The sequence below is a fragment of the Acinonyx jubatus genome, chromosome A2 (genome assembly GCF_027475565.1).
Source record: "Acinonyx jubatus isolate Ajub_Pintada_27869175 chromosome A2, VMU_Ajub_asm_v1.0, whole genome shotgun sequence".
NCBI lineage: Eukaryota > Metazoa > Chordata > Mammalia > Carnivora > Felidae > Acinonyx > Acinonyx jubatus.
Window position 1 is genome coordinate 86,740,574 of NC_069383.1, and position 26,734 is coordinate 86,767,307.

General features: G+C 38.9%; 1 protein-coding gene across 3 annotated transcripts in view; it reads right to left on the reverse strand.

Annotated features, from left to right (window-relative positions):
* Positions 1 to 26,734, reverse strand: part of RELN (reelin) — a 579,194-nt gene that overhangs the window by 67,361 nt on the left and 485,099 nt on the right. For all 3 annotated transcript variants that reach the window (XM_053218590.1, XM_027071727.2, XM_027071724.2), the window contains 12 exons: positions 23,588 to 23,746; positions 23,213 to 23,401; positions 22,430 to 22,703; positions 19,805 to 19,945; positions 19,522 to 19,699; positions 16,081 to 16,165; positions 15,058 to 15,240; positions 11,938 to 12,109; positions 11,737 to 11,839; positions 8,862 to 9,091; positions 2,768 to 2,988; positions 275 to 422 (listed from right to left, as the gene is read on the reverse strand). In XM_053218590.1, the coding sequence (XP_053074565.1) occupies positions 275 to 422; positions 2,768 to 2,988; positions 8,862 to 9,091; positions 11,737 to 11,839; positions 11,938 to 12,109; positions 15,058 to 15,240; positions 16,081 to 16,165; positions 19,522 to 19,699; positions 19,805 to 19,945; positions 22,430 to 22,703; positions 23,213 to 23,401; positions 23,588 to 23,746 (2,083 nt within the window). The remainder of the gene's footprint in view (positions 1 to 274; positions 423 to 2,767; positions 2,989 to 8,861; positions 9,092 to 11,736; positions 11,840 to 11,937; positions 12,110 to 15,057; positions 15,241 to 16,080; positions 16,166 to 19,521; positions 19,700 to 19,804; positions 19,946 to 22,429; positions 22,704 to 23,212; positions 23,402 to 23,587; positions 23,747 to 26,734) is intronic.

Here is a 26,734-nt window from a genome sequence, read left to right on the forward strand (position 1 = left end):
TTTCATAGTCACTGTCTTATAACCATCACTGTCTTGATATTAACTTTTGTCTGTTTAGCTATGTTTCATTTCTGATCTAGTTTATTTTGCAAAGCTCTCTGTTTTAGAATAGAAATTATGTACATCATGTCTTAATGGAGTCTTAGATAAGACAGCAGCTCAGCATGTCCCATGGATAGCCTTGCCCTTCACATGTCTGCTTTTTTCTGATGTACTTATGTTCTGTTACTGTCTATCACAATGTGGTTTCTCAATAGCATCCCAAAATGTTTACCTAGCATGTGATAAATCCAGATCTCGTGTTGTCAACATGCGCAAGCCATCTTCATTGAAAAAGAGGTTGTTTCCACTGGAAAGGATTCCACACTTCCGAGATGGCTTTCCACCACTCATTAATAAGAATCTATCAGATTCTAGCTGACCTGAAAAAAAAAAAGCAGTAAATGTGATTTACCTATGACCGCAAATATAGGCATATTCTTTTTTAAAGGACAAGGGCCTTATGTAGTTTTGAAATACAAAGTCATAAATATCGAAGTCATAGATTTTGGGATAAGAGGTCTCTTCAACAGTTTAGCTTGTGTGAATTGTTTAAACTTAGCTGGATAATTTAAGGGTCCACATGATAGAAGGGGGAAGAAGGCTTTTTCTGAGTATCTATGGTCTAGCCAGATGGGTCCTTCCTTTCTGCTCTTCTATGCTGCAGAAAATGACACTGGCTGGTCAGAGAGTGATTATGGCCAAAAGTAAGAGCATAATGTAGCTTTTCCACTGGCTTTTTGATTGTATCTTTGCTACTCTGAAGACAGTATCAGGCAGGTGTTATAAAATATTTTTAAAAAACACAGTTTTAATGGGAGACATTACAGAGTAATTTAATATTTTCTAAATACTGTCCTTATAAATCTCTTTGGATACTTACCTTAGATCTAGAGAATTTTTTGATTGTGGTAAAATGCACACAACACAAAATTTATCTCTTCCAATATTTTATTATTATTTAAAATTTTTTAATGTTTTTTTAAGAGAGAGAGAGAGAGAGAGAGAGAGAAAGCATGAGTGGGGAGGGGCAGAGAGAGAGAGAGAGAGACAGAGAGACAGAGACACAGAATCTGAAATAGGCTCCAGGCTCTGAGCTGTCAGCACAGAGACCAATGCAGGGCTCGAACTCACAGACCATGAGATCATGACCTTAACTGACTGAGTCACCCAGGCCCCCTTATTATTATTAATTTTAATGTTTATTTATTTTTGAGAGAGAGAGAGAGAGAGAGAGAGAGAGCATAAGTGGGGGAGGGGCAGAGAGAAAGAGAGACACAGGATCCTAAGCAGGCTCCAGGCTCTGAGCTGTCAGCACAGAGCCTGATGCGGGGCTCAAACCCACAAATCATGAGATCATGACCTGAGCTTGAAGTTGGATACTTAACCCACTGAGACACCCAGGCTTCCCTCCAACAGTCTAAAAGCAAACAACTCCATGGCATTTAGTACATTCACATTCACATTGTGCAATCATCACCACCACCTAGCTCCAGAACTTTTTCATCGCCCATAAAGAAAACCTTATACCCATTAAGCAGTCATTCCCCTTGCCAATCACTAATCTGCCTTTTGTCTCTATGGATTTGACTATCCTGGAGGTTTCACATTAATGAAGTCATATGATTTGTGGCCTTTTGTGTCTGACTTCTTTCACTTGGCATAATGTTTTCAAGGTTCATCCATGTTGTAGCATCCATCAGTGTTTCATTCCTTTTTATGGCTGCATCATACTTCATCGTATTGATATACCTAATATACCTAATATTAAAATGTACTTTAAAACCATAATTATAACAATTTTATAAGCAACTTGGGAAAAAGAAAAAAAAAGCTTTTAATCTCACTACTCTAAAACACATAGCCATGACATTAGTTCAAGACGTTCTCTTAGAATATTTTTCCATTGTTTTATCAGAGTATATCTCCAAGGGATATAATAATTGTGAATAATTTCAATCGTTATAGAGTATAACATTATCATCATGTTATATCCTTTTTTTCTACGTTATAACATTACCATCATACATAATGACATTAGATTCTAGGTATAAAACCAAGGTACAGAAAGCAATGAGAGGCTGCTTATTGAGTTGATGACAAACAATGACAGGAATTACATTTCTGGAAACTTGTTCCCTCTACCCAAGATTAACCCTCTAGAGACATTTTTTCTTTTTCTTTTTTTTTTTTTAAATATATAATTTATGGTCAAATTGACTAACATACAGTGCGTAAAGTGTGCTCTTGGTTTTTGGGGTAGATTCTCGTGGTTCATCGCTTACATATAACATCCAGTGGGGAAACATTTTCTAAAATTATCATTAATCATAAATTACACGTGATAGAAAAAGTGGTGAAAATAGCTTTAGTTTTCTCAATCATGGTCTTGTTCATTCTCACTGACCATTGTTTCAAAAAAAGAACCTTATACAATTCAGAACTAACTGAAGGCATGGGTGGTCTCAATTGTAAGGATAAATAATGAAATATTAAAGTGGAACTTAATGATTATTTTTTTTGTTTTTAAGTTGGCTTCATGCCCAGTGTGGGGCCCAATGCAGGGCTTGAACTCACAACCATGAGATCAAGACCTGAGCTGAGATCAAGAGTTGGATGCTTAACCCACTGAGCCACCCAGGTGCCTCAATGATCACTTCTTTTAATTACCTGCATTTAATATGTAAGTCTTTTTCAAAGCTACATAGAACTTATTTTAAGTGATTACCTTCAAAATCATCTTTGAGAAAATCAGGATTTTTGGTGCTTATTTTACAAGTTGGACCTGAGTAGCCGGGATCACATATACACTTGGTTCCATTGATACAACTCCCATGTCCGTTACACATCTCTTCACATTGGGGACCAATATAGACATTGTCAATGGCCCATGTCACGGGCTGAGAGCCAGCAGGGTAAAATCCTTGGTACCATCTGAAACGCACAGATCTGGAAAAGAGGTACAAGTCTTTTAAAATGGAATGAACAGAACAATACGCTTTCAAAGTAAGTACATCTGATCAATGAGTAGTGGGCAGTTACCACCTCTGCACCACAATCAAGAAGTAGAAAAAACGAGTTGACATTTCAAGAACACAAACTCTATTCCTCAATCTCCAGGATTTTGCCAATTATGTTCCTATTTCCTGTAAGCCCTTCCCAATCCTATCACTGGGTCGAATTTCAACTGACCTTCCACCTTTTTCAATATTGACTTCTTTGGTGAAGCTGTCTCCACCCTATCTGTCTACACTCTGCATAACTAATTTTTTTTTTAGTAAACTGAGGTAAAATTCACATAATATAAAAGTAACCATTAGCCATTTTAAGCATATAACCTGGTGACAGCACATGCACAGCGTGAGCTAACCACCACCTCTATGGAGTTCCAAGACATTTTCATCACCCCAAAAGGAAACCCTATGCCTATTCGGTAGTCACTGTCCATACCACCCTACTCCCAGCTCCTGACAACCATTAATCTCCTTTTTCTCCATATGGATTTACCTATACTAGATATCTCACATAAATGAAATCAAACAATATGTGACCTCTAGTGTCTGGCTTTGTTCTTATAGCATAATGTTTCTGAAGTTCACCCAGGTTGTAGCAAGTATCAGATTTCATTCCTTTTTATGGCTGAATAATATTCCATTGTATGGGTATACCAACTTTCTTTGTCCATTCATCAGCTGATGGACATCTGTTTGTTTCTACCTTTTGGCTATTGTAAACTGTGCTTCTATGAACATTTGTGTACAAGCATTTGCTCGAATACCTGTTTTCAATTCTTTTGGGTAGAATGATAGAATTGCTGGGTCATATGGGAAATAACTAGTCCTTTACTTTCTCTCTCTGCCATATTTTTGATAGAATTTCCATTATTATAGTTATCCCAGCTGGAGATATTTAAAAGTGTACCTATTTCCCCTATTAATTTTGAGCTCCTAGAGGCCAATGCCTATGCCTCTTTCTTCTTTGACTCTTTTGTGGTGCCCAGTACAGTGTTTCATATACACTATATGTTGTTTGTCATTTGTTGTGAAGAGCCTCAAGAGCCAGACTGAGGTTTTTGGATTTTATCCTATTGGTAACAGAGAACTGCATAAGATTATTTAATTTAATTTTTAATTTTTTAAATGTTTATTTATTTTTGAGAAAGAGAGTGCGAGCAGGGGAGGGGCAGGGAGAGAGGGAGACACAGAATCTGAAGCAGTCTCCAGGCTCTGAGCTGTCAGCACAGAGCCTAATGTGGGGCTTGAACTCACAAACTGTGAGATCATGACCTGAGCTATAGTTGGATGCTTAACTGACTGAGGCACCCAGGTGCCCGCACAAGATTATTTTAAAGAGAGGAGTGACAAAATCAAATTTGTTTGGTTAGATGCCTCTTATTTCTTAATTACTTTTTTAATTATTATTTTAAAGATTTTCTTTTTTATTTTTTTAAATGTTTATTTATATATTAAACAATTTTTAAAAATTTTTTTTATTTTTTGAGAGAGAGACAGAGTGTGAGTGGGGAAGGGGCAGAGAGAGAGAGGGAGAAACAGAACCCGAAGTAGGCTCCAGGCTCTGAGCTGTCAACACAGAGCCCGATGTGGGTCTCGGACCCACAAGCTGTAAGATCATGACCTGAGCCGAAGTCAGACGCTCAACTGACTAAGCCACCCAGGCACCCCTTTATTTATTTTTGAGAGAGAGAGTGAGCAGAGGAGCAGAGAGAGAGAGAGAATGAACAGGGGAGGGGCAGAGAGAGAGGGACAGAGGATTCAAAGCAGGCTCTCTGCTGACCGCAGAAAGCCCAATGTGGGCCTGAACTCATGAACCTTGAGATCATGACCTGAGCTGAAGTCAGATGCTTAACCAACTGAGCCACCCAGGTGCCCCATCTTAATTTCTTTTTAAATCAAAGATAATTTTCTCTTTTATTTGTAAGTAAATTGTGCTATCACAATTGTTGTGCTATCACATTGTTGATGATAAGTTAGCTTCTTGGAAATAACCTACATATTTAGGTAGCAGTCGAGAAATAGTTTAGTATTTTATTATACACAAAACTCAGTTCAAAGAAGACGGGTTTGTTTTTGAGGGCATGGCTACAGACATGGCATACACACTCATTTTTGTACCCTGTGAATTCGTCCCATTTCCAGTTATCATAGATACCAAATTCAGAATTAAATAAGGAGAAACAGAAATTAGAAGTCAATTTTAGAAGTATTTATAAGGCTTCTAAAGTTTAGTAGATAGTAAAGCAGATGGAGTCAAGTTCCCACATATAATTTTAACCCTAATTTCATTGTTTATATCAAGACTCCCACTATATGGAGCTGCTCCCAAAATGCCAGTTCATAATTACATTTTATTTTAAAATACTTGTCAGAGTTTAGTCTTGGCAAGGAGCACTTTCTACCCTTTGAACTTTCAGACTGCTGAGCTGAGGGAAATGGCTAGAGTTTTCCTTTGAACAAAAGCCTACATGGATTTTTTTGAACTTCTTATTTATTCAAATGTTCTGAATACAAATGAACCACCTTGGTTGGATATTTATTATTGTTCACCTGCCTTGACACGGAAACTGCAAGCACTATGATAAATGGGCTGAAGGGTCTGGTTCCACTGTGGTTCCCTTCTGCTGAAATCTTATTTTGAAAATTTCTCACTGCCACCCTCCCTGATGAATGTCAGCGTCTGTTCTCCCAAGCCAGTGGTATTCAAAAGGACCTGTTTTTTAAACGTAAACTTAAAATTGCAAGCACACAACAGGGCTTTCATTAAACGGGGGTTTTGGTTGACTCATTATGAAAGTGTGTAAAGCAAAAGCAATTAGGAAGTTTTAACCACAAAAAGACTCTAGACAAAAAGGACACAAAGGTGATGTGAATAAAACTCGATGAAAGCTCAATACTTCATGCTTCAAATGTGAACGGACTGTATGTGGAGGCAAAAATGGTCATTTCTGCACCTGAAAACATTTCATATACTTTTTGGGTACCTGGTGCCTAGTAAGGTGCACAGAAAGGGGTCATTTAAATATGGGTTATAAATATATATTTTAGCATCTAGCTTGTGCTGTCACTATGTACCATGTTGAATACAAACCAAGGAATGGTTCACTGAGTTAGAGAAAATTTAACTTTTGCCTTCCAGCAATTCATGCCTGTGTGGGTTTTAAGAAGGGTGCTAATTCTTTTACTGAAACATGGACTAGACAACACTATGAAGGCAAAATCTTCTCTTTGCAAGAAATGGTTGAAGGCAATTTGAAAGGTAGGTTTAAACCATTCTGAGAGTGGGCAGGCCTCTTCAACAGATATACTTTTTTTTTTATGGAAATAAAAATGACACGGAGTACAAATAGCATGATGGTCTAAGTTCTGTACCTTTAAAATTGGAGGAGGTATATTTTAAACTGACACCCCAAACCAATAGGTGAAAATACATACATTTCTTTTGTTCAAATTATATTGCCTTGTAATTTCTCTTGCTCAGATTTCCAAATTGTATTTCCCTATGCATCAACACAGCCCAATGGACATTACCAATGGTAAGTTTGGTGATTTCCATGACACTGGGGCACTGTCCTGTGACTTTACTGCATACTTCTTTAAAGAGGATTATTTCCATATGGGAACTTGCTGAAACAAGTCTCAGTTGTTAAAAAAATTTAGCTCAAGGCCTACAACTTATCTTCAGGGTTGTTTCCTGGTTAATCCAATTCTTAGCTGAGAACAGGAGGAAATTAGAGGTTCATTAATGAGAAAGCCTGGTGGGGTGCATGATTGGCTCAGTTGGTTAAGCGTCCAACTCTTGATTTTGGCTCAGGTCATGATCTCACAGTTTGTAAGTTTGAGCCCCACATAGGGCTCCATGCTGTCAGTGAGGAGAGTCTCATGGCATTTTCTCTCTTCCTTCTCTCTCTGCCCCTTCTCCACTTGTGTGCATGCGCGCGCTCTCTCTCTCAAAATAATGAACTTAAAAAAAAAGAGAGAGAGAGAGAGAGAGAGAGAGAAAGCTTGGGGCTGTCAACAATACCATAATGGTTAAGGTTTTGGTCATAGGTGTCTGTGTGATTGGCCAGTAGGCCTTTTCTCTGCCTATGCTAACTACATGGAGTTTTGACAGCTAGGCTTCTGTTCCATAGCTTAGCTTTCTGGCTGTAGATGAGTGACTCAGATTTTCTTTCCCAGAAATATGGAATTAAGAGTTCCAGCACATGAGAAGTGTGATTTGCTGAGTGAGAGTAAAGTCAGCATGATAAAAATGGGGGTCCACACTCCTTTTGCTGAGGTCCTCACACTTTCTAGGTGGGGTCCATGCAACTTCCCCAGTATGCTTCCAGTAAGCTCTTCTACTTTTTGGTAAGCCTCTTTATATTTCCTGCAACCTATAATCTTAAATAATACAACTGATTTTGGCTGAAAAGTTTTTCCTGAGCTATTTCTCCCTGCCCTATTCTTCTACACACAATCCTCCCACCGTCCACAATGGCAGCTTTCTGGTTGTGCTGGCCGAACTGTTAGCTCTATCTTCTTGAGGACATTTTGCTTAGTAATGCCCTTTTTTTTTTTTTAAACAGTTGGGATTTTCCATTGGGATAATATCCTGGTGTAATAGCAAGAATTACCAAATGATGTACTCGAAAGCACAAAATATTCAAGTCCTTAGCAGTCAAATTATAAAAATTATGCTGATGATATGATGAGAAGCAAATGGATTTATGTTCAAAGAGAATGCAGACATGTGAAAATTCACTTTCACCCTTCTGGAAAAGTACTAGGTATTAGTAGTTTTGCTTGAAGACCCAAGCCTTCTAATTACGCTGAGTTTCACATTGGGAATGTAAATCTATTTCCATCTTGAAAGTATATTAGTACTTTCTTCTTTTCTTGACATCCCCTGAAAGAATGAGTTCTTTCTTCTGAGAGAAAAGACAAATTCAGAGGCAGCCTGCTTTGTTGACTTCCTCTCTTTGTTCACTTGTATTATTAGTTTTATATTTTGAACCATACTTTTCATTTCATTTCTATTAGAATTGAAGTCCTTTATCTCCAAATAGCTTTCAACAGAAGAGTCAAATATATGTAACAAGAATGCTGAGAGAGGTTGAAAAAGCAGAAATGCCTGGGGCGGGGGGTGGCGGAGAGAGTGGAGCAATTTTTTTTTAATGAGACATCTAGATTTTCTGTGGGGTTCCATCCTCCAGCTGTGCCCTCTCCCTACACAAGGGACACAGGTAGATGTCTGAACATCATAAAATTCTTTTTTTTTAAACGTTTATTAATTTTTGAGAGAGAGAGACAGAGAGAGACAGAGCACAAGCTGGGCATGGGCACAGAGAGAGGGAGACACAGAATCCAAAGCAGGCTCAGCTGTTGGCACAGAGCCTGATGCGGGGCTTGAACTCGTGAACTGTGAAATGATGACCTGAGTTGAAGTCAGACACTTAACCGACTGAGCCACCCTGGCGCCCTGAAAGTCATAAAATTCTAACTGCATTTATATTGGGAGGTGGGGCAGGAGGGGGGAGAATTACATTAGGAGAGAATCGTATTTCTGTTGCTTCTTAAGCGATCTAATAAAGACCCATGGGGATACAAACCACTACAGGGTGGAGTCCATGGAGCGCTCTTTTAAATCTATCCTCAAACTATAAGTGAGTAGTGTCAGCTCAGTGTCCTATGTTTTGAACATCCAGTGGTCTGCTGAAGCAGAGAATGAGGAAGAAACGTAAGCTGGAAGATGCCCCTGACGAAGTGGCAAGTCAAGGATGACATCAGTGAGAAAACCGTCCAATGAGAAAAGTGCGGTGTCCTCACCCACAAAGGTGCAGCTTCCCGAAGTGCACGACCTCCCTCCTCCAGCCCTGGGTGGTCCCCGCGTAGTAGGTACTGCTCGGGTGGTGCTCGGTGGAGCACAGGGAGCTGACGTGGCTGCTGCTGTGGTAGCACAGGGGGAGTAGCAGGTGCCAGGTCGCCCCAAAGTCCCTTGAAAATTCCAGTCTGACCGGATCAGCAGATGAGCTATCAGTGGAGCAGCCAACATTGATCTTGGGGAAGAAGAAAAAAAATCATACAAATTACTTCGGAGCAACAAGCCTTGAAATGATTCACCACTTCATTATTTTCTCGAGAGTCCATTTTCCTGGGAACTGTCTTGCTGAAATATTTAACACTCTAAAATTCTGTTTTGCCTAACTGAGTAATATCATATATTACCTTCAAATAATAATTTTTTCATAAAGAACCTCAAAGGACCTCATAAAAATTTTATTTTCCCTCATTTTATAAAAAGCTAGGAAGTGGGGAAGGCAGAGTGTGGCAAAGAGTCCAAATTTTACCTCTGGCCTACTTTCATAGCCAAGCCAAGCAAGTCGTAATGAAAAGACCATTTCCTTATTTCTAACCACTAGCTGTTTGTTTATTTATTTATTTTTTTTCAGTCTGCTAAATAGGAAGAGCTTCTTTTAAAAAAAAATTTTTTTTTTAATGTTTATTTATTTTTGACAGAGAGAGACAGAGCATGAGCAGGGGACGGGCAGAGAGAGAGGGAGACACAGAATCTGAAGCAGGCTCCAGGCTCTGTGCTGTCAGCACAGAGCCTGACGCAGGGCTTGAACTCACAAACTGCGAGATCATGACCTGAGCCGAAGTCCGACGCTCAACCAACTGAGCCATCCAGAAGACCTGGAAGAGCTTCTGTTTTCCTTCTTGTGACACCTTACAAATAACCCCCCAAGTTTTGCATGTGAAGAAACTTTAATATGTATTCAATATTAAAACAAAACAAAATATAATTACTGTCACCATTTCCCTGGCACAGGGAGAGTGTTTCTCAGAAAGATCCTCTTAATCATTAGGTAAATAACCACTTCATTCCTTTTTCCACGCTTTCAAGTAAATAAACTAAAACTTAATTAAATAAATGCATATAATTCTTTCTATGAAATTTTCCCCTCTTGCAATTGAGATTAATATTTTCTTGCTGTTGTAGCAACTGGATATATTTATAATTTTTGTTGTTGAACTTACTCCTTGTGCCTTTTGATGAGTAAACTATCAACATTTGATAAACTTTTCAACTACAGGCATTTGTTTCTACCTAGATCCTTTTGATAACAGAACAGGGCCACAGGCACTACTTTTTATTAACATTTAAGCATCAATTTAGAAAATATAATAGTTATTTAAGTAACTTAAAATAGAATTAGAAAATAAAACAAAGTTTAAAATAGATACAGAATAATTTCTCCACGAAGGCATCATTTGGTCTCTGAACTTTTGAGAGGCAAAAGAGAAGTCTAATTTAGAGGCTACAGATAGTTAATCTAAAACAAATATTCAATGGGAATGCAAGCTGGTGCAGCCACTCTGGAAAACAGTATGGAGTTTCCTCAAAAAACTAAACATAGAACTACCCTATGACCCAGCGATTGCACTACTAGGCATTTATCCACGGGATACAGCTGTGCTGTTTCGAAGGGACACATGCACCCCATGTTTATAGTAGCACTATCAACAATAGCCAAAGTATGGAAAGAGCCCCAATGTCCATCGATGGATGAATGGATAAAGAAGATGTGGTATATATATACAATGGAGTATTACTCGGCAATCAAAAAGAATGAATCTGGCCATTTGCAACTATGTGGATGGAACTGGAGGGTATAATGCTAAGTGAAATGAGTCAGTCAGAGAGAGACAAAAATCATATGACTTCACTCATATGAGGACTTTAAGAGGCAAAACAGATGAACATAAGGGAAGGGAAACAAAAATAATATAAAAACAGGGAGAGGGACAAAACAGAAGAGACTCATACATATGGAGAGCAAACTGAGGGTTACTGGAGGGGCTGTGGGAGGGGGGATGGGCTAAATGAGTAAGAGGCACTAAGGAATCTACTCCTGAAATCATTGGTGCACTATATGCTAACTAATTTGGATGTAAATTTAAAAAAATAAAAAATAAAATTAAAAATATAAAAAAATTTAAAGACCCATATGAAAAAAAATAAAAAATAAAACAAATATTCATAATTTTGTTGATGCAATTAGGCACTATTTTATGTCTTCCCAAAGGTTGATATAGACCTCAGCTACGAAACAAGCACCTCTGAAAGTTAATGATATTGAATGCTGGCACAGCACACCCTTGCTTCTGCTGATTTTATCTAAGTCTTCAAAACACATAAAAGTTTTCTTTTATACATTATTAATTTGCTCTCCTCAAAATTATAAGGGGTCCATGAATATTAATGAAATACACAAAAATTATAAATATAGTGTGGTGTTAAAATTCATGGCACCATGATACACATCATAGAAATGTGCTGGCAGGGTATAATGGTCATTATGTTGACTGGGTCTGAAACGCATAAAAACCGTGAAAACAATAACACAAGATTAGCATGGCTCTTTTCATTTTTAAAATGTTTAAAATAATTTATTTCAACAACTTCCCATTGTAGTAGGTGGGAGACTATGTAATACATAAAGGACAAAAATTCAGAAGTAAGCCTTAGTAGGACAATTGGTTCTGCTAATAAAAATGAATTGTGATGTAAAACCTTTTTTGGTCCTTGCACAAAAATGGGAAGTTATAATGCATGAAATTATCTGAGATTTTCCTTCGCTTTCCTGGCTTTTGTTCAAGATACAACTGAAAGCATTTCTGATAGAACAGAGTCAAGTACCTCAAACTGGATGATGGTGTTCTCATTCACATCCAGGTCACGAGTGGTAATGGAATGCTCACCAACTTCATTTGAAACAAATACCATAGCTGAATCTTCCTCACTGTTATATAAGAAAACCAGAAATCCATTAGGGCAAAAGTTCATCATGATTTGTGTACAGCAGTGGTTTTATTTTTAGCATCTCAATTAAAGACTTACGGGGCTCCTTTCGAAGAATACGGGCAATAAAGACCAATGTTACCACCAGGATAGAAAAACCAATTGTCTTCTCTGGGTCCAAAGTCAAATGTATCCAGAAGCATCAGAGGATTGTTTAGATTATTCCCATCAATAATGAAGTCGTCAACAATCCAGATTTCTTCTTTTTTACCTAAGGCATTTTTGGGTTAAAAAAAGGTTTCCAATGGTACAAATCAGAGACATATTTTTGCTCAAGGGAAGAAAGTAAAGGATAGAAGGCAATCAGTGACAACAGGTTAGATATAGGCCTTCCAGAAAAAGAAACAGAAACTATATAACAGTGTACCTACAGTGGTTCAAGTAGGAGAAAAAATTAAGTTTTCAGTCATATTAAATTGACATATCATGGAACAGCCTCACTGATTTCAGGAAGCTGAGACAAACAGTTTGTGAAAGTGTGCTGCCTTCCAGTTACAGTGGTGCTAACGACCCCCCCCCGCCCAACCCCCAAGAATGGGATTTGAGTTATGTTTTCACAGTTTAGTGGAATCTGTAAGATATCTAAATCTGTGAAGATGGGCGATCAAGCCTGTGGATTGTAAACTGAGGTACACTAGTCTATCCAAGGAGAAACTCATGACCTTTTATTTTATTTATTTATTTATTTATTTATTTATTTATTTATTTAATTTTTTAAATGTTTACTTATTTTTGAGATAGAGAGTGCCAACAGGGGGGGGGCAGAGAGAGAGGGAGAGAGAGAGAATCCCAAGTAGGCTCTGCTCTGACAGCAGTGAGCCTGATGTGGGGCTTGAACTCATGAACTGTGAGATCATGACCTGAGCCAAAGTCAGTCGCTCAACTGACTGAGCCACTCAAGTGCCCCAACTAATGAGCTTTTAGAGTCAACCCATGACTTAGCATCATGCTTTGGTCAGGTCAAAGGACTGTGGTCACTAAAACATTGGCCTAATGCATAATTTTATTTAATTGTTAAAAACTACACAGAAGAGGGGCGCCTATGTGGCTCAGCTGGTTGATTGATTGCCTCTTGATTTTGGCTCAGGTCATGATCCCAGAGTTGTGGGATCGAGCCCCATGTTGGGCTCTGTGCTGAGCGTAGAGCCTGCTTGAGATTCCCTCTCTCCTTCCAACCCTCTCCCGCGCGCTCTCTCTCAAAAATTAAAAAAAAAAAAAAACTACAAAGAAGAAAATACCCTGTGTTACATACATTTTTTTTCTTAACACTTTTCAAAAGTTTTATGTTTATTTGAAGCGACATGGGAATGTACAGAAAACCAGTAAAATCACTACTTAGGCTGTCATAGAATTTGATTCAGCAGCATAGGCTGGGTGTTTAAAGATATTACTGAGTAGATAAGAAGGGCAAACCCAGGCTGCTTTTGCAAAGCACTGTTTGGACTGAAGGAAACAAGGAGACAAGACCATGCCAACCAGAAACATCAGGATTCCCCAAGGTTGCTTCCTCACTGATTTTTACTTTTACTACAGTTTTCTTAAAAATAAAATAAAATAAAATAAAATAAAATAAAATAAAATAAAATAAAATAAAAGCATCTAGAGGGGCACCTTGGTGGCTCAGTCAATTAAGCGTCTGACTTCGGCTCAGGTCATGATCTCACAGTTCATGAGTTTGAGCCCAGCATCGGGCTCTGTGCCGACAGCTCAGAGCCTGGAGCCTGCTTCAGATTCTGTGTCCCCCTCTCTCTCTGCCCTTCCCTGGCTCATGCTCTGTCTCCCTCTGTCTCTCAAAAATAAATAAAAAGTTTAAAAAATCCATAAAAACAAAGAATCTAGAAATAGGAGCCTGTAGTTTTAAATGAAGTCACATGCGTCTCTCTAAATCTATCACTGTTCTAATTCAAGTAGTCTTCTCTTTTCTTGTTTTGGAAGCATTTGGTGAAAACAGTGAAGAAAAATCAGGTAATGAGAGACTTAAATACAGAGAACAAACTGAAGGTTGCTGGAGGGGCAGTTTGGGGGGGGTGGCTTGAATGGGTGACAAGCATTAAGGAAGGCACTTTTCAGGATGAGCAGTGGGTGTCACACTTAAGAGATGAATCACTGGGTTCTATTCCTGAAGCCAAGACTACACTGTATGTTAACTAACTTGAAAATAAATTTAAAAAATAAAAATAATAATCAGGTAAGCATTCTAATCATACCGTGAAGACAATGATCCTTTGGACTGTGAAACTCCCACATTTTTTTCTTTTTCTTTTTCTTTTTCTTTTTCTTTTTCTTTTTCTTTTTCTTTTTCTTTTTCTTTCTTTCTTTCTTTCTTTCTTTCTTTCTTTCTTTCTTTCTTTCTTTCTTTCCACTTTTATTTGGTGATTTTAAAAGATTATTTTTACTGTTCATAATAAGTTACATTTTTCTTTGGTTTATGAGTTATAAAGTAAATATTCAGGTTAAATTTTAGAGACAGCAGTACAGTTTTCTTATCCATTTCTGTGTTACCTCTGCAAAGAATCTGCTTAATGTGATATCTCCATGCTTACTCAGGCCATTAAATGCATGATTTGGTAGAGTCTGGTCCTTTATAATCAGCAGTTAATAGAAATATTGGAAGCAATAAAACATTACAAATTTGTAAAATCATTTTCCGTAACCATTTGAAAATGCTATTAAATTATACATTCGCTTTAACTTATCACGGAAGCGAGTGTATGTGATAAGAATATTTTATCTAAGCCACTATCTGCTTGGTGTAAGTCCCTCTGTTTTTGTCATGGTATTTTGCTACAATGTTGTTCTATCTCACTACTGAAATGCCACATTCAGAAGAACTATGTATTCCTAAATGAATTTAGCAAGAATGTAGTTATAGTTGATGAGTGGCTAATGATAATGCTGAATTATTTTTTAAAAACCTTAGCTCTGTAAGAGGCTTTTGCTATATTTACATTAGCAAGAGAACTTATGAGTCAAGTACAAAGAGGTGATAAAGATATATAAAGTTAAATATTCATTGAGACGCCTCAAAAGGGAAGCATGCAAAATGTGTGTTACGGACAACTAAACCACTCAGTTGACAAACACTCCCTCCACATCTTAGAAACACACGTTAAAAGGTCACAGTCAGTTTTGATCATAGGAGAACATGGGCATTCTTACCATTATTATAAGGCTGCCAGAGTCTGAATCTTGTAGCGTTGGTTTGGGCAGTATATGGCAAGGGGACATTAATGAAAAGTATGTTTGTTGTTTGAGGGAAGTAAAATTCATCCATTAGGAGCCAAGTGATTCCCCCATTGATGGAAAATTGTAATAGAATAGAGTGAGACCTCTCTGGGGTACCTAAAAAGAAGATACCACAGGCATAAAACATATTGTGATAAAAATGGGGAAGTGGTATGTTCTAAGAGACTATTCTTCGGGCATTGATGCATAAGCTGACCTGTATTTGCATAGAGGCTTTATAGTCCAAATGCTTGGGAGGCAGCTTAAAGCTATGACAGGTGGGGCTTTCTGTATGAATGTATCTCAAAATGCACACCAGATCTTAGATTTTCACATGACAGTATCTCTCTCTTTCTCAGATATGAACACATTTCTTTCTATATTTCAGTTAGGAAATATTACATCAGAAAATTTTGATTCTACAGGTATCGCAATTTTACAAAAAGGTCAAATGTTTAAATCTTAGGATACAAGCAAAAATCAACTTGAAAGTTTATTATATCCAAATGGCATTATTTGTCGAGAAAATGGTTTAGTTAATATGAAAGGTCATAGTGGCAAAGAGCTGTCTCTTTTGGGTTCACATCTGTCAAAGAAAATCCAAAATTTCCATAAGTTAAAATTTTAAAACATAAAATCCTTACACCTAGGAAGTGGTGGTGGAAAAAAGACTCAGGGACATGACGATAAATTTACCATAGAACTAGCATGATTACTTACTACACCTATATGAAATTATTGCAAAATCAGTAGTTACCTTACCCTTATATTAAGATGAACTTAGATTATAGAAGCGCATTTGTGAATGTTTATTTACTCAAGTTTATGTTAGTTCTTCCATGTAAGAGAATCTATGGGCCTCAAATCCATTTTTTCTTTGTGGGGGAGTAATTGTACAAGGTAAGAGGGAGTTCTTCTGAAGGGAAATAATGAATTCTACCCATAGAAATAGCTTACCTTTTGCTATAAACCTAAGTGAAAACTGGACATACATAGTATTGGTACAGTCGAGATCTCTTGAAATAAACATCCTCAGTCCTTCCTGAAAACAACAACATATACGTTAAGCAACTTTATTTCATCTGCAAAATTATTTTCCTTTGACTTTTAAACACTTAACTTGTATTAACTAAGTAATAGATACATATAAGTAATGATCAAGAAGCAATGTTTGGCCCAGTTCAAAAGGAAAAATTGATGATTTTCCCTTTCTTGAGGCTCTCATGTCCTATGATTGCATAACACAATTTCATTGTCTCAACTCTAAACCACGCTTTGCTGTGACTTTTATGAAAAGCAGTGCAAAAATGATAGCATTACATATCTACAGGCCTTTTTAAAAAAGTTGCCTCCTTTGACCACAGCATGCCATGAGAGGAGTAATGAGGAATCAGATGGAAATTCTCTGCCAAGTGAGCCTGCTGGAAGTTGGGAATTAATAGGTAACTTTTACAGTGTTCCAAGGAGTCTCAGGAACTTACTACTCCTTTGTGCATGCTGACAGCCCTGGGAGGCTCTCATTCAGGCTGACACAACACCCTCCAGTTGGTCAAGTTAAATAAGGCATAACTAAGCAAGTCCCCATGCTTCGGCTGTAACTGTTCATGCAGAGAAGCCAAAGAAGAAAGAAAGTGATCACATTAGCTTTGGTAATTTTTTCTGCTAATTAACTATTTCTGGTTGCCTGGGATTGACAGCTCCGTAGCTTGTTTTCTCCGTGTGTTTAAAGCACTGCAGTGACAGCCAGGAAAATAGAATTTCTCTATGCATATGTCCTAAGGTACAAATAGGCATTACTATTTAGTTTCTTACTTGGCTATGACTTCTGAATGAAGTGACTCTTTGGCGACATAGGGCTATGTGATACTGAATGGACACTGGATTTCTTAATTATCAACTAACAAACACCCAATGTAATTTTAGCTAGAGAAAGTAAACTCTTCCTCTTTTTCTTAATATTTACTAGAAAGCACAATGCTCAACAACTGAAAAATTTTAAATAGAACTAATTTTGTCATGGCAACCATATTACTGAATGTCTATAACATGCTGGGTTCTAAAATAGACACTTCTTTAAAACACATAAACTTGTAAGGGCAAGAAATTATTATCTTTCTGATGCACAGAAGGAAACTGGTACTCAGAGAAAGTAACTTGCTCAAGATTGTACAGTTTAAAAGCAGTAGTGGTAGAATTCAAACCCAGATATGTCAGACTGTGAAACTTATCTTCCACCCTTTATGGGACACTAGTGTTTGGTTTATTAAATCATCTTTGGCTGTGGGGAGAAGAAAGCCAGATAATGCTAAATTTAGAATTTGAGAATGATTTAATACTGTAATGAAAAAGTAACCGCATGCATACGTATCCCCGAACTTTATAACGCATAGATTCAAGCTTCTAGGATTGAAGGTTGCATTTGAAAATCCTTCTATTCCCAATCTTCGTTTTTCTTTTATCCTAATAACTCACTGCCCTGATCAGCCTGTGGCATCTAATCAATGCCTATTCTTCATATCTCACTGTCTCTCCTCTCTCCCTCATACTCTGATAAGCACAAAGCCTTGAAGGGTCTTACAGCTTGGTGCCATGTAGAGGTGGAGGTTATGAGGAATGGTGACTTCTTCAACTTGCCATGAAAAAGCTCTGAGGTGGGTAGTTAATAGATCCAGCTAATAAAGATCCCTTACTAACAGTAAGTTAGAAGAATATGATGACTCTGCCCCCTTGATTATGGAATTTAAGGATAAAGTGGTTCCCGTGGGCAAATACAGATTAGCCATAAAACAACCATTTCACGTTGCATCTTGTAGGAAAGACTGTGTAGAAAGTGGGCATGACCTACATGAAAGTATGCACGTTTGCAGTATCGGCTTATAGTTCGGCCTTTGATATTAATTACATGATGGAACTTGTAGGCCCTGCTCCTGTGTATATTCTAGCTCCCATAGATAGGTTTCTTTTCTCATCCTTTTTCTGGATTCATTAATCCATTTGGGCTAAATGTGGGAGTTCTTTGGTATCCAACAAGCTATTTGAATAGCTGATAGTGCTACTGAATCTAAAAACGTTAAAGAGGTACTATCATTTCCTTTTTTACGAAAGAATGCCTTTCTAGGTCAAACTGCAGGCTACTGAATGGCACATGCTGAGCCCTCTCTCCATCTTGCAGGGCTGATAGATAATATGTCTAACACGTATAATGCTTGGCTGCTCTTGCATTTGGATGGCTAAAGGGAAAATAGAAAATACCGTGTGTCTTCCTCCTTTATAGGATCTAGGGACCAGGTTAATTCCATTACTTAAAAATTTATCAGGTAAAGATATTTAAATCATGAAAAGTCTCAGGGCTTCCACTTTTTTGGTCTTGTCCCTGTTGCAAACAGATGGGAAGTGAGCCAGTAGTCATGAGAGCTAATGCCTCAGACAAGACTGAAAACACACAAACATGCACGCGCACACACACACACACACACACACACACACACACACACAGAAAAACCAGTAGTTTCCATCCTGAAGGGTCCCACCTCCATTTCTTTGGCCTCTCATAGCTCTTAGGGACTTATAAATCTCTCAAACCCCTAAGGGTTTTTTCTCTCTCATCCAAGCTTGAAAAGAGTTCAGGATTCAAACAAGGGTGATAAGCAGTATCTATCAGCTATAATTGAAAAAGTTCCAGAGTGTCCAATTTTCTAAGTATTAGGTGTTCATCATTAGGGTTGTACAGAAACCCATGCAGATTATTGTTAAAGATTTCATTTGCACATCTAGATCAGCTGACTTCCCCATGCTGGGAGATGCAATAAAGCATATATTCACACAGGAAGATGTGCCAACCGGTACAGTGCTTCACATAATTGCTTAACGTCTCTCTCACCAGACATCTAGGTTGAAATACAAAAACATACTAACAATGTCCGAGAATGCTAGGTCACTTGACTCACAAGTTTGGCTTTCTTGAAGTCATGAAAGGGCTCCATTAACAGGAGGAAAAGGGGGGAAAAAGAAAGGAAATGGCAAAGACCTTTTATAAAATCAGTTTCTACAATTCTGCAAGTTATATATTCAACACCACATAAACCGCTACATTCTAGAAGTCAAGATTCTAGAAACTGCATATACATAATTTGTGTGTGTGTGTGTGTGTGTGTGTGTGTATAATTCCAGCAGAAAGTAATGGAGGTCTGATTATCAAAGTAGAGGAAAGATTTTATGCCTAATTAATCCTAAAGAATGACTGTGCTGAACAGAGGAGGAAACATGGTCCGGGCTAGCAGACAACAGCTAGGTATAAAATTATGCATCATCTGAGAAGATTCAGGAATGCATTTGTGTGGAGCAGTGTGTGAGGAAGGAATTCTGGTAGCAGTGTAGAGGAGCAGAATCTTATCTAACCCCTTTAAAGATGAGTGATGTTCCAGATTTGATGGTTTCGCCATTCAGATTCCCCCTCTCTGCACCATACACTTCAGGCCAAAGGTCGGGATGTAGGTTTCCGTTGAAATCATCCTTAAGAATCGAGGGCAGGGGGACCATGGGCACACAGTAGGCTCCCCCAAAGCCCCGGTCACACCTAAGAAAAAAAAGGAGTGGTGGAAAGGCATTCTTTGTCATGAGTTCAAAAGCCATTTTTATTTTTGCAGGGTAAAGAAAGAAACTGCCAGTTTTATTGACTTACACACAGCGTCCAGCATCGCAAATCCCTCTTCCTGAGCACATCCAGGGGCACCCTGAAGCCAGCACAACATTGTCAATAGCCCAGGAGTCTGCCCCCATGGTGTAGTTGGACTGAATCCACCTGAACCGGGTCCTGGGAGATCTAACCAAAGAAAACACACTTGGTTCGACAAGCAACCCTGACAGTAGGAGAACATTTATTTTAACTCTCCTTTCACTTTGAAGAGCCCTCCTCCCCATTCCAATTTCCTTTACTTCAAAATACTCCCTTCTCATACCAAGTACTGGGTGCCTTTGCCTGCTGAACCCACCAGCAAGAGAGTAGAAGAAAATGTGTTTTTTAAATATTTCACCCTTTCTTCCATGCAAGTGTCTCTGAATGCACCTGGGACGGGAAAGTTATTTCAAACTATCAATTTATTCTGTGTTCGAACAGCGTGTCTGATTTTGATTTTTGCTTTCAGGCATTTACTGTCGTTCAGGATGGGAAAAGAGATGAAAGATGATACACATGAGAAAAGTTGGAATCTCATAAAGTTCTTGCCTTGAGGTCCCTGTTCTACTGTCCCTAAACGGTTTCTGAGACACTAAAATGGAAGCCCCGTGGATATTTTGCCTCCATTTTGGTGCCTGGGGTTCTAGCTCCCTAAAGTTGAGGGTGAGAATGATGTGAGGCGTTCCCGTATTTTCTTTTATATTTGCAATATGCAACTTGGAATAGACTGTCAGAAGATCACCTTATCTAGAAAGATATGCAGCTTTAACAAACAGCAGTCACAGACCCTCATTTAGGAACAGATCGCACAGAATTTTGTTAGTTATTTGGAATGTGGAACACAGTCTACTTGAAGAACAATTTCAATAGTAACATTTTAAGGGCTATTGTTTCCCCTACACAAGTACTCCCTCAATGCAACATGGCTGCCAGCATGGTGGCTTGAACAATGTTAAGGCCAACTGGCTTAGGCCCATATACGTGGCCCCTTCATCATCTGACCTCTTCCCTTGTCTTATCTTTCCCCGTTTCTTGCCTCATAATTATACTCCAGCAATACCGAATCCTTGAATTTCCCATCAGCTCAAGCTTTTTCTGGTCTTTGGGATTTTGTTTTGGCTTACAAAGCATAAATGCCTTTCCACGAACCCTTTTCACCTGGACAAGCTCTACTCGCTTATTCAGTTCACACACTGGCTCCTCCAGGAATCTCTCTCAACTCCCCCAAAACTCACTTAGGTAGTACCCCACTGTGTTTCAATAAAATCCCTATTATCATGGTCACCGTTTTATATCATAAACAACTGCTTAGGTGTATGTTATCCTAAATAATATATTTGGATCCTGGCGTAGACTTATTCATTCTGTATCAGTGTTCTAAAACATAACAGATATTCAATAAATGTTTGTGGAATAAAAATAAAGTGAATAAATGAGTTACAGATAAGCACTTGTTAAAGCTCTGAGGGTCCAGAGGAAACCATTTTAGGTTAAACAATGAAATACTTTGGTTTCCTGCATTTTTTTCCTGCCACTTGGTTGTGCATCTCTGAATCAAAATTGAATCAGCTAAATGGGAACCACTATAAGTATTTGATATAGAGAGAATTTAACACAGGGAACTGGAGGCATAGTTAGTGCCAGAGCTGAGAAGCCAACAGGGGTGGGTGAGGAAACCAGAGTTGAGCAAAGTCAGGAGGCCACTACCAGTCCAAGCTGGAGGGGCAGAGGGAGCAGACATGGTTGCTGGTGCCCAGAGGCCAGGGTTACATGGAGGGCTATCTCCAGGGAGCTGGAGCCACTGAAGTTGGCCAAGATGCACTTGACACAGAAAGGGAAGGGGGAGGAATGTCCTGGTTTATCTCTCTTTCTGCTCTGATTATCCTGCCAGTGTCTGCCATTACATCTATCAGGAAGCCAGCCGATGCAGGAAGCTGGCAAATGCAGCCTGCAGAGGCCAACTTGCCTGTCATTCAGAATGTAGTAGTGGCGGGGAGAGGCAGGAATCCAAGGGAAGCAATCCCAGGATGGCACAATCTCTAACCAGCCACCACAGTGCACATTGGTTCCTAGAAAGATCCCCAAATCACCCAAATGCCTAAACCCCCAAAGTGGAAGCCTGCTGTAAGCCCTCATACAACTCCTGACAGTGATCTGAAACATGCCAGGGAGGGGAAGAAAGATAAAAAACATAAGAGTGTTCCAAAGGAACCAATTTTTTATTCCTACTGTGGTATTGAGAATGAAAAGAAAGAAACTAAGGGTACTCTTCCATATGTATGTGACTTTACATACTGCTTGACGTGAACAAGTATCACTTTGGGGCTACTGGGTAGATACTTATTTTTACAGCAGCACAGAACCCATTTTTACAAGTCAATCTGGTGGGCAGGCTTCATGTTCCCAAGGAAAAGTTGAGACCTGTAAAACTTTTGGAACTCATTCACTACAATTAAAAAAAAAATCTCAACCCATAGCACCTTGTGCCTTTACTTGGTTTTCCTCCCCTGGCATACCCCACGCATAATTATCATGAGAGAGTAATAGAATTGCCAAGTAGAATTGCAATTATTTTCAAATTAGGTGACAGGAATCTAAAGTTCTGACATGAAGCCAAACAACAATTCTCACATGGTGGTGAGGGGAAGGTAGACAGTGATTCGCTTCCAGTTCTGGAATCTTTCTGAGGTGTAAACGGAACTTTCTGTGTAGTGCAGACAGCCAATGGTTGGAGGAACACACTCTTCAGTGACGAGATGCCAGTCCCTGCCATTGTTTAGAGAATACTGGAGCTGCACACTGTGGGCGTCGCTGAAGGGCTTGCTACACCCCATGCTCATTTCAAACTGCAAGAAGGTCGATGCTGACACGTGGAAGTCCCAGGTCTCAGCATAACGAGGTTTTCCTACAAAAAAGGAAGAGTTTAATGGTAGCACATAATTGTTCTCTCTTTGCTTATTTGGCATCTGTGCTTGTAATGAACACTTTCAATAGCAAATGAAAACCATGTCTTATCTGAAGTGACTTTTTATCTCCCAATTAACTGTTGTTATTTGGGTTAGCCTAGACTTGGACATATGGCAGGCTGCTAATTTGAAAAGCGTTACCACCTTGAAGAGTCTTACATCTGCAATTCTGAGAATTATGAAACATGGGAATGTCTTCAGATAGAGATGTTTTGCTCTGCTTTCAAGAAACCTTAGATCACACATGAAGGACAGTTCTAACGCAGGCTGCCATTGAATGCACTGAGTTGTAGTAGAGGTCAATCCAACTCCTTTTGTCCCCAAGGGTCTCCCCCAGCACAGGCAGTTATGTACAAAGTTTTGCATTAGACAGGCTCCTCTTGGGTTTTAGTTCATTTAGTCCTCTAGTTAATTAAATATTCTCCCCTTATCTGGTGAAAATATATACCTATGTTTTCAGTGAATATCAGAGCAGTATCCATAGAGAGACAGTCAATGCCGACTTGACCTCCTTGTATTCGGTACCAGCTGGCTTGCAAATCTATGGAGCCATCAAATTTGTCCTGAAACCCAGTTTGAGAGCTGTCATTCATTCCTATAAGGACATCATCCAAGGCCCACTGGGCTGAATGCTTGCCTGCAATCAGATGAATAAAGGCAGTTAGAGAAGGTTTATTACAGAGCAATATGAATACCTTTATGATTGTGATTTTAAATCATATTGTCTAGAAACTGAAAGCAAATTAAGAAGCATATAGCACAATGCAGCTTTAACTGTGTGCTCTCAATGCTACCAGGAAGGGTGGGGTGAGTAGTAACTTGCCGTGTTGGGGTTGCCACCATCGAAAAGCTGTAGCGGAGGTCTTCGCCTCCCGTGGCAGGTCAATGGAAATGATCTGTGGTTCCAGAAATGACATGAAGTCCAACTCTCGAAGCAAATGCCAGAGTATGCCGTTGTCATTTGAATACTGAACAACAAGCCCTGAGTTAAAAGACATAAATCCAGTTACTTGGACAGCTTTCCCAGAGGCAAAAAAGGCAAGGAACAGTATTTTTTAAATGGCAAGACTGCAGCAGAAACTTCAAATTGCATCTCATAGAATGAGCGCACATTCATCTAACTTCCAAGGAATGAATTAGTAGACCTGAAGGCTCATCAATTCCTTGACAGTTTCTAATGGACCAACTCCCAGGAAATAGAGAGAAAAAAACCCAAAAAACAAAACCATAAGCTTTTAAAAAGACTACTCAGCTCTGTATGAGTGATGAGTAGGTTGGTAAGGGGGTTGTAAAAATCCACTCCAGATCATGCATTTGAATTTTAGATTCTGTCCTGAACATTACCAAGTCTCATATCATTATTATACACTCAGAAGAAATATCTCATTTCCTCGGCACAAAATCAAGTAGTGTTTTTTTCTGCCGAAGCACAGACAGTAAGTAAGCATGGCCCAATCTGAAATTCTATTCAACAGAAAGATCCTTTTACTGGCACTTCATACTTTGTCAGACTTTAGTTACTGAAGCTGAAATGAAGTCATTTACTAAATAGCAAAGCAGAAAATTCACTCCCCTCCAATGTTAGTTCTGTCTTCCTTTCTGGGTCACCCTTCCCCTGTTCACCCACTCCATCTACCCAACACCCCTTCACCTGTTGCCAAAGTGACATGATTTATGGACCTGTTCATTAAAGTTACGGACAACATGTGCTGCCCCTGTTACCTCTTCTGGAAACTTCTATTTTAAAAGAGGACACGGGGAAAGGGTAAGGTTGGATGCAAAAAAAAAAAAATTGCTAATGATGAAATGGCAGGAATCAACAGGGTATCTATCTATCTATCTATCTATCTATCTATCTATCCATCTGTCTATCCATCCATCCATCTATCCATCTATTGTTATTGATGGAAAGGGCAGATGGCTTTCCTGCATCTATCTAATTGTCTATCCCATAACTGTTCCTAAGACTGCATATTTATAATTATGATGGGGGATACCAAAGTACTTTCTGGGTATTCATAGAAATTATGTTTGGTAAAGTTGTATTTGTTATACTAATTTTGTAATACCTTAACCTTTTTGGAAAGTTTTAAAGTTTACTTATTTTGAGAGAGAATGCACACACACATGTGCATGAGTGGGGGAGGGGCAGAGAGAGAGAGAGGGAGAGAGAGAATCCGAGTAGGCTCTGCATCATCAATGCAGAGCCCGATGTGGGGATTGAACCCACGAATTGTGTGAACTGAGACAAAACCAAGAGTCGGACACTTAACGGACTGAGCCACCCAGGAGCCCTAGAAGATTTTAAATCATTAATGGTACATACAATAACTTTTTAATTTCTACATTATTGACTGATAGGAATTTCTTAATCCTTTTATCATGCTGAACAACTAAGAGTTTACTAAAACTAAGTTTCAGGAACTATTAGGATAAAATATAGAACCAGAAGAAAGCCTTTTAAGGCTAATTGATTGCACATGGATTTATTGTCACCACATCTGACAAGGAATGATGCCAGGAACAACAATGACTAATATGCAAAAAATGAGAAATCTCGGGAAAATTAATCTTACCATATTTAAAATAGATATCATCATTTTTAACGAGAGCATAAAAATAGCACAAAGAAGAGGAAATCTTTGGGGAGAGAGCGTGATGTATACAGGTGTAGTTAGATTGGCAGTTAGAGCTTCAGTGGGTGGCTGTAGATGCATGTATGGGAGGAAGAGAGTCAACTAAAGTTCATGAAGAAAATGGCAGGTAGTCTGTTTCTGGTCTTTATTCTAGTTAAGTTGAGGAATGGCTGACAAAACTCTCGCCCCTAACCCTTGATGTTTGCTCAAAATATGTCCTATTGGCTTTTAATGTGATTTTGGGTGAAAGAGCGGACACTTCAAAATTTAGTTTTTCTTGTGGTTATTAATTTGTGTTGACAGGGTTTACATTTAATTAGATGAGAGAGAGAGGGAGAGAGAGAATAATTTAGACAGTCATCTGTCTGAGGGGTGACCTATTCAGAAGGTAGATTACAGTACCAGAAAGGAAGCATCATGAGAATAAAATCTCACTGGCTGGTCCTTTCTAATACCCTCTACTCAACGTATGGTCTCAGGACCAGCACCTGTATCAGCTGGGAACAGGCTTTACCTGTGGTGGTTAAAACATGTCCACAAATTCTTTGACACTCTTCCCTTCAAAGAGTGGAGCTTAAATCTCCTTTTCTGTGTGTGTGTGCCATTGGACTTAGTAACTTACATGTAATAAGCAGAATATGGTAGGAATGACAGTGTCTGACTTTTGACACTAGGCCATAAAAAGCATTGTGCTTTCTTCCTTGCTCTCTCTCATGGATCTTTTGCTCTGAGGAAAGCTAGCTGACGGGTAATAGGGGACACTCAAACAGCCAAGGGACAGGTTCACACAGTGAGAAACTGAGGCCGCTTGCCAAACAGCCATGTAAATGAGCATCTTGGAAATAGATCCTCCAACCCTGGTTGGGTCTTTAGATGACTGCCCCCCCTCCTGGCTTTTATCTTGTATGCAACTTTATGGAAGATCCTGAGCCAGAGCCACACAGCTAAGCTGTTCCTGAATTCCCAACTCACAGAAATGAGAAGATAACTAATGTTTGTTGCTCTAAGCCACTCAGTCTTGGAGAAATTTATACCAACCCAGTTCTGCTGAATCAGAACCTACATTTTGAAGCTTCCTAGAGGATTCAGGTATCAATGAGAAGCATGACTCAAGGGGTCCATATTCCATTTGGTTTCTGCTTACAATCCTTCTCCTCATTTGCTTTTTTAGGAGGGTCACAAGAAAGTCTAGGATTAGGGCCCAATCCCAAAGGACAATAAAGGAGTGCCTTCCAGAGAAGTATGAAAGAATGAAGGAATGCAAGAAAGGGAAACAGCAGTATCTATACTTTATGTAAATTGTTGAGCCCCATTAGCTGTGTCATCTGACACAT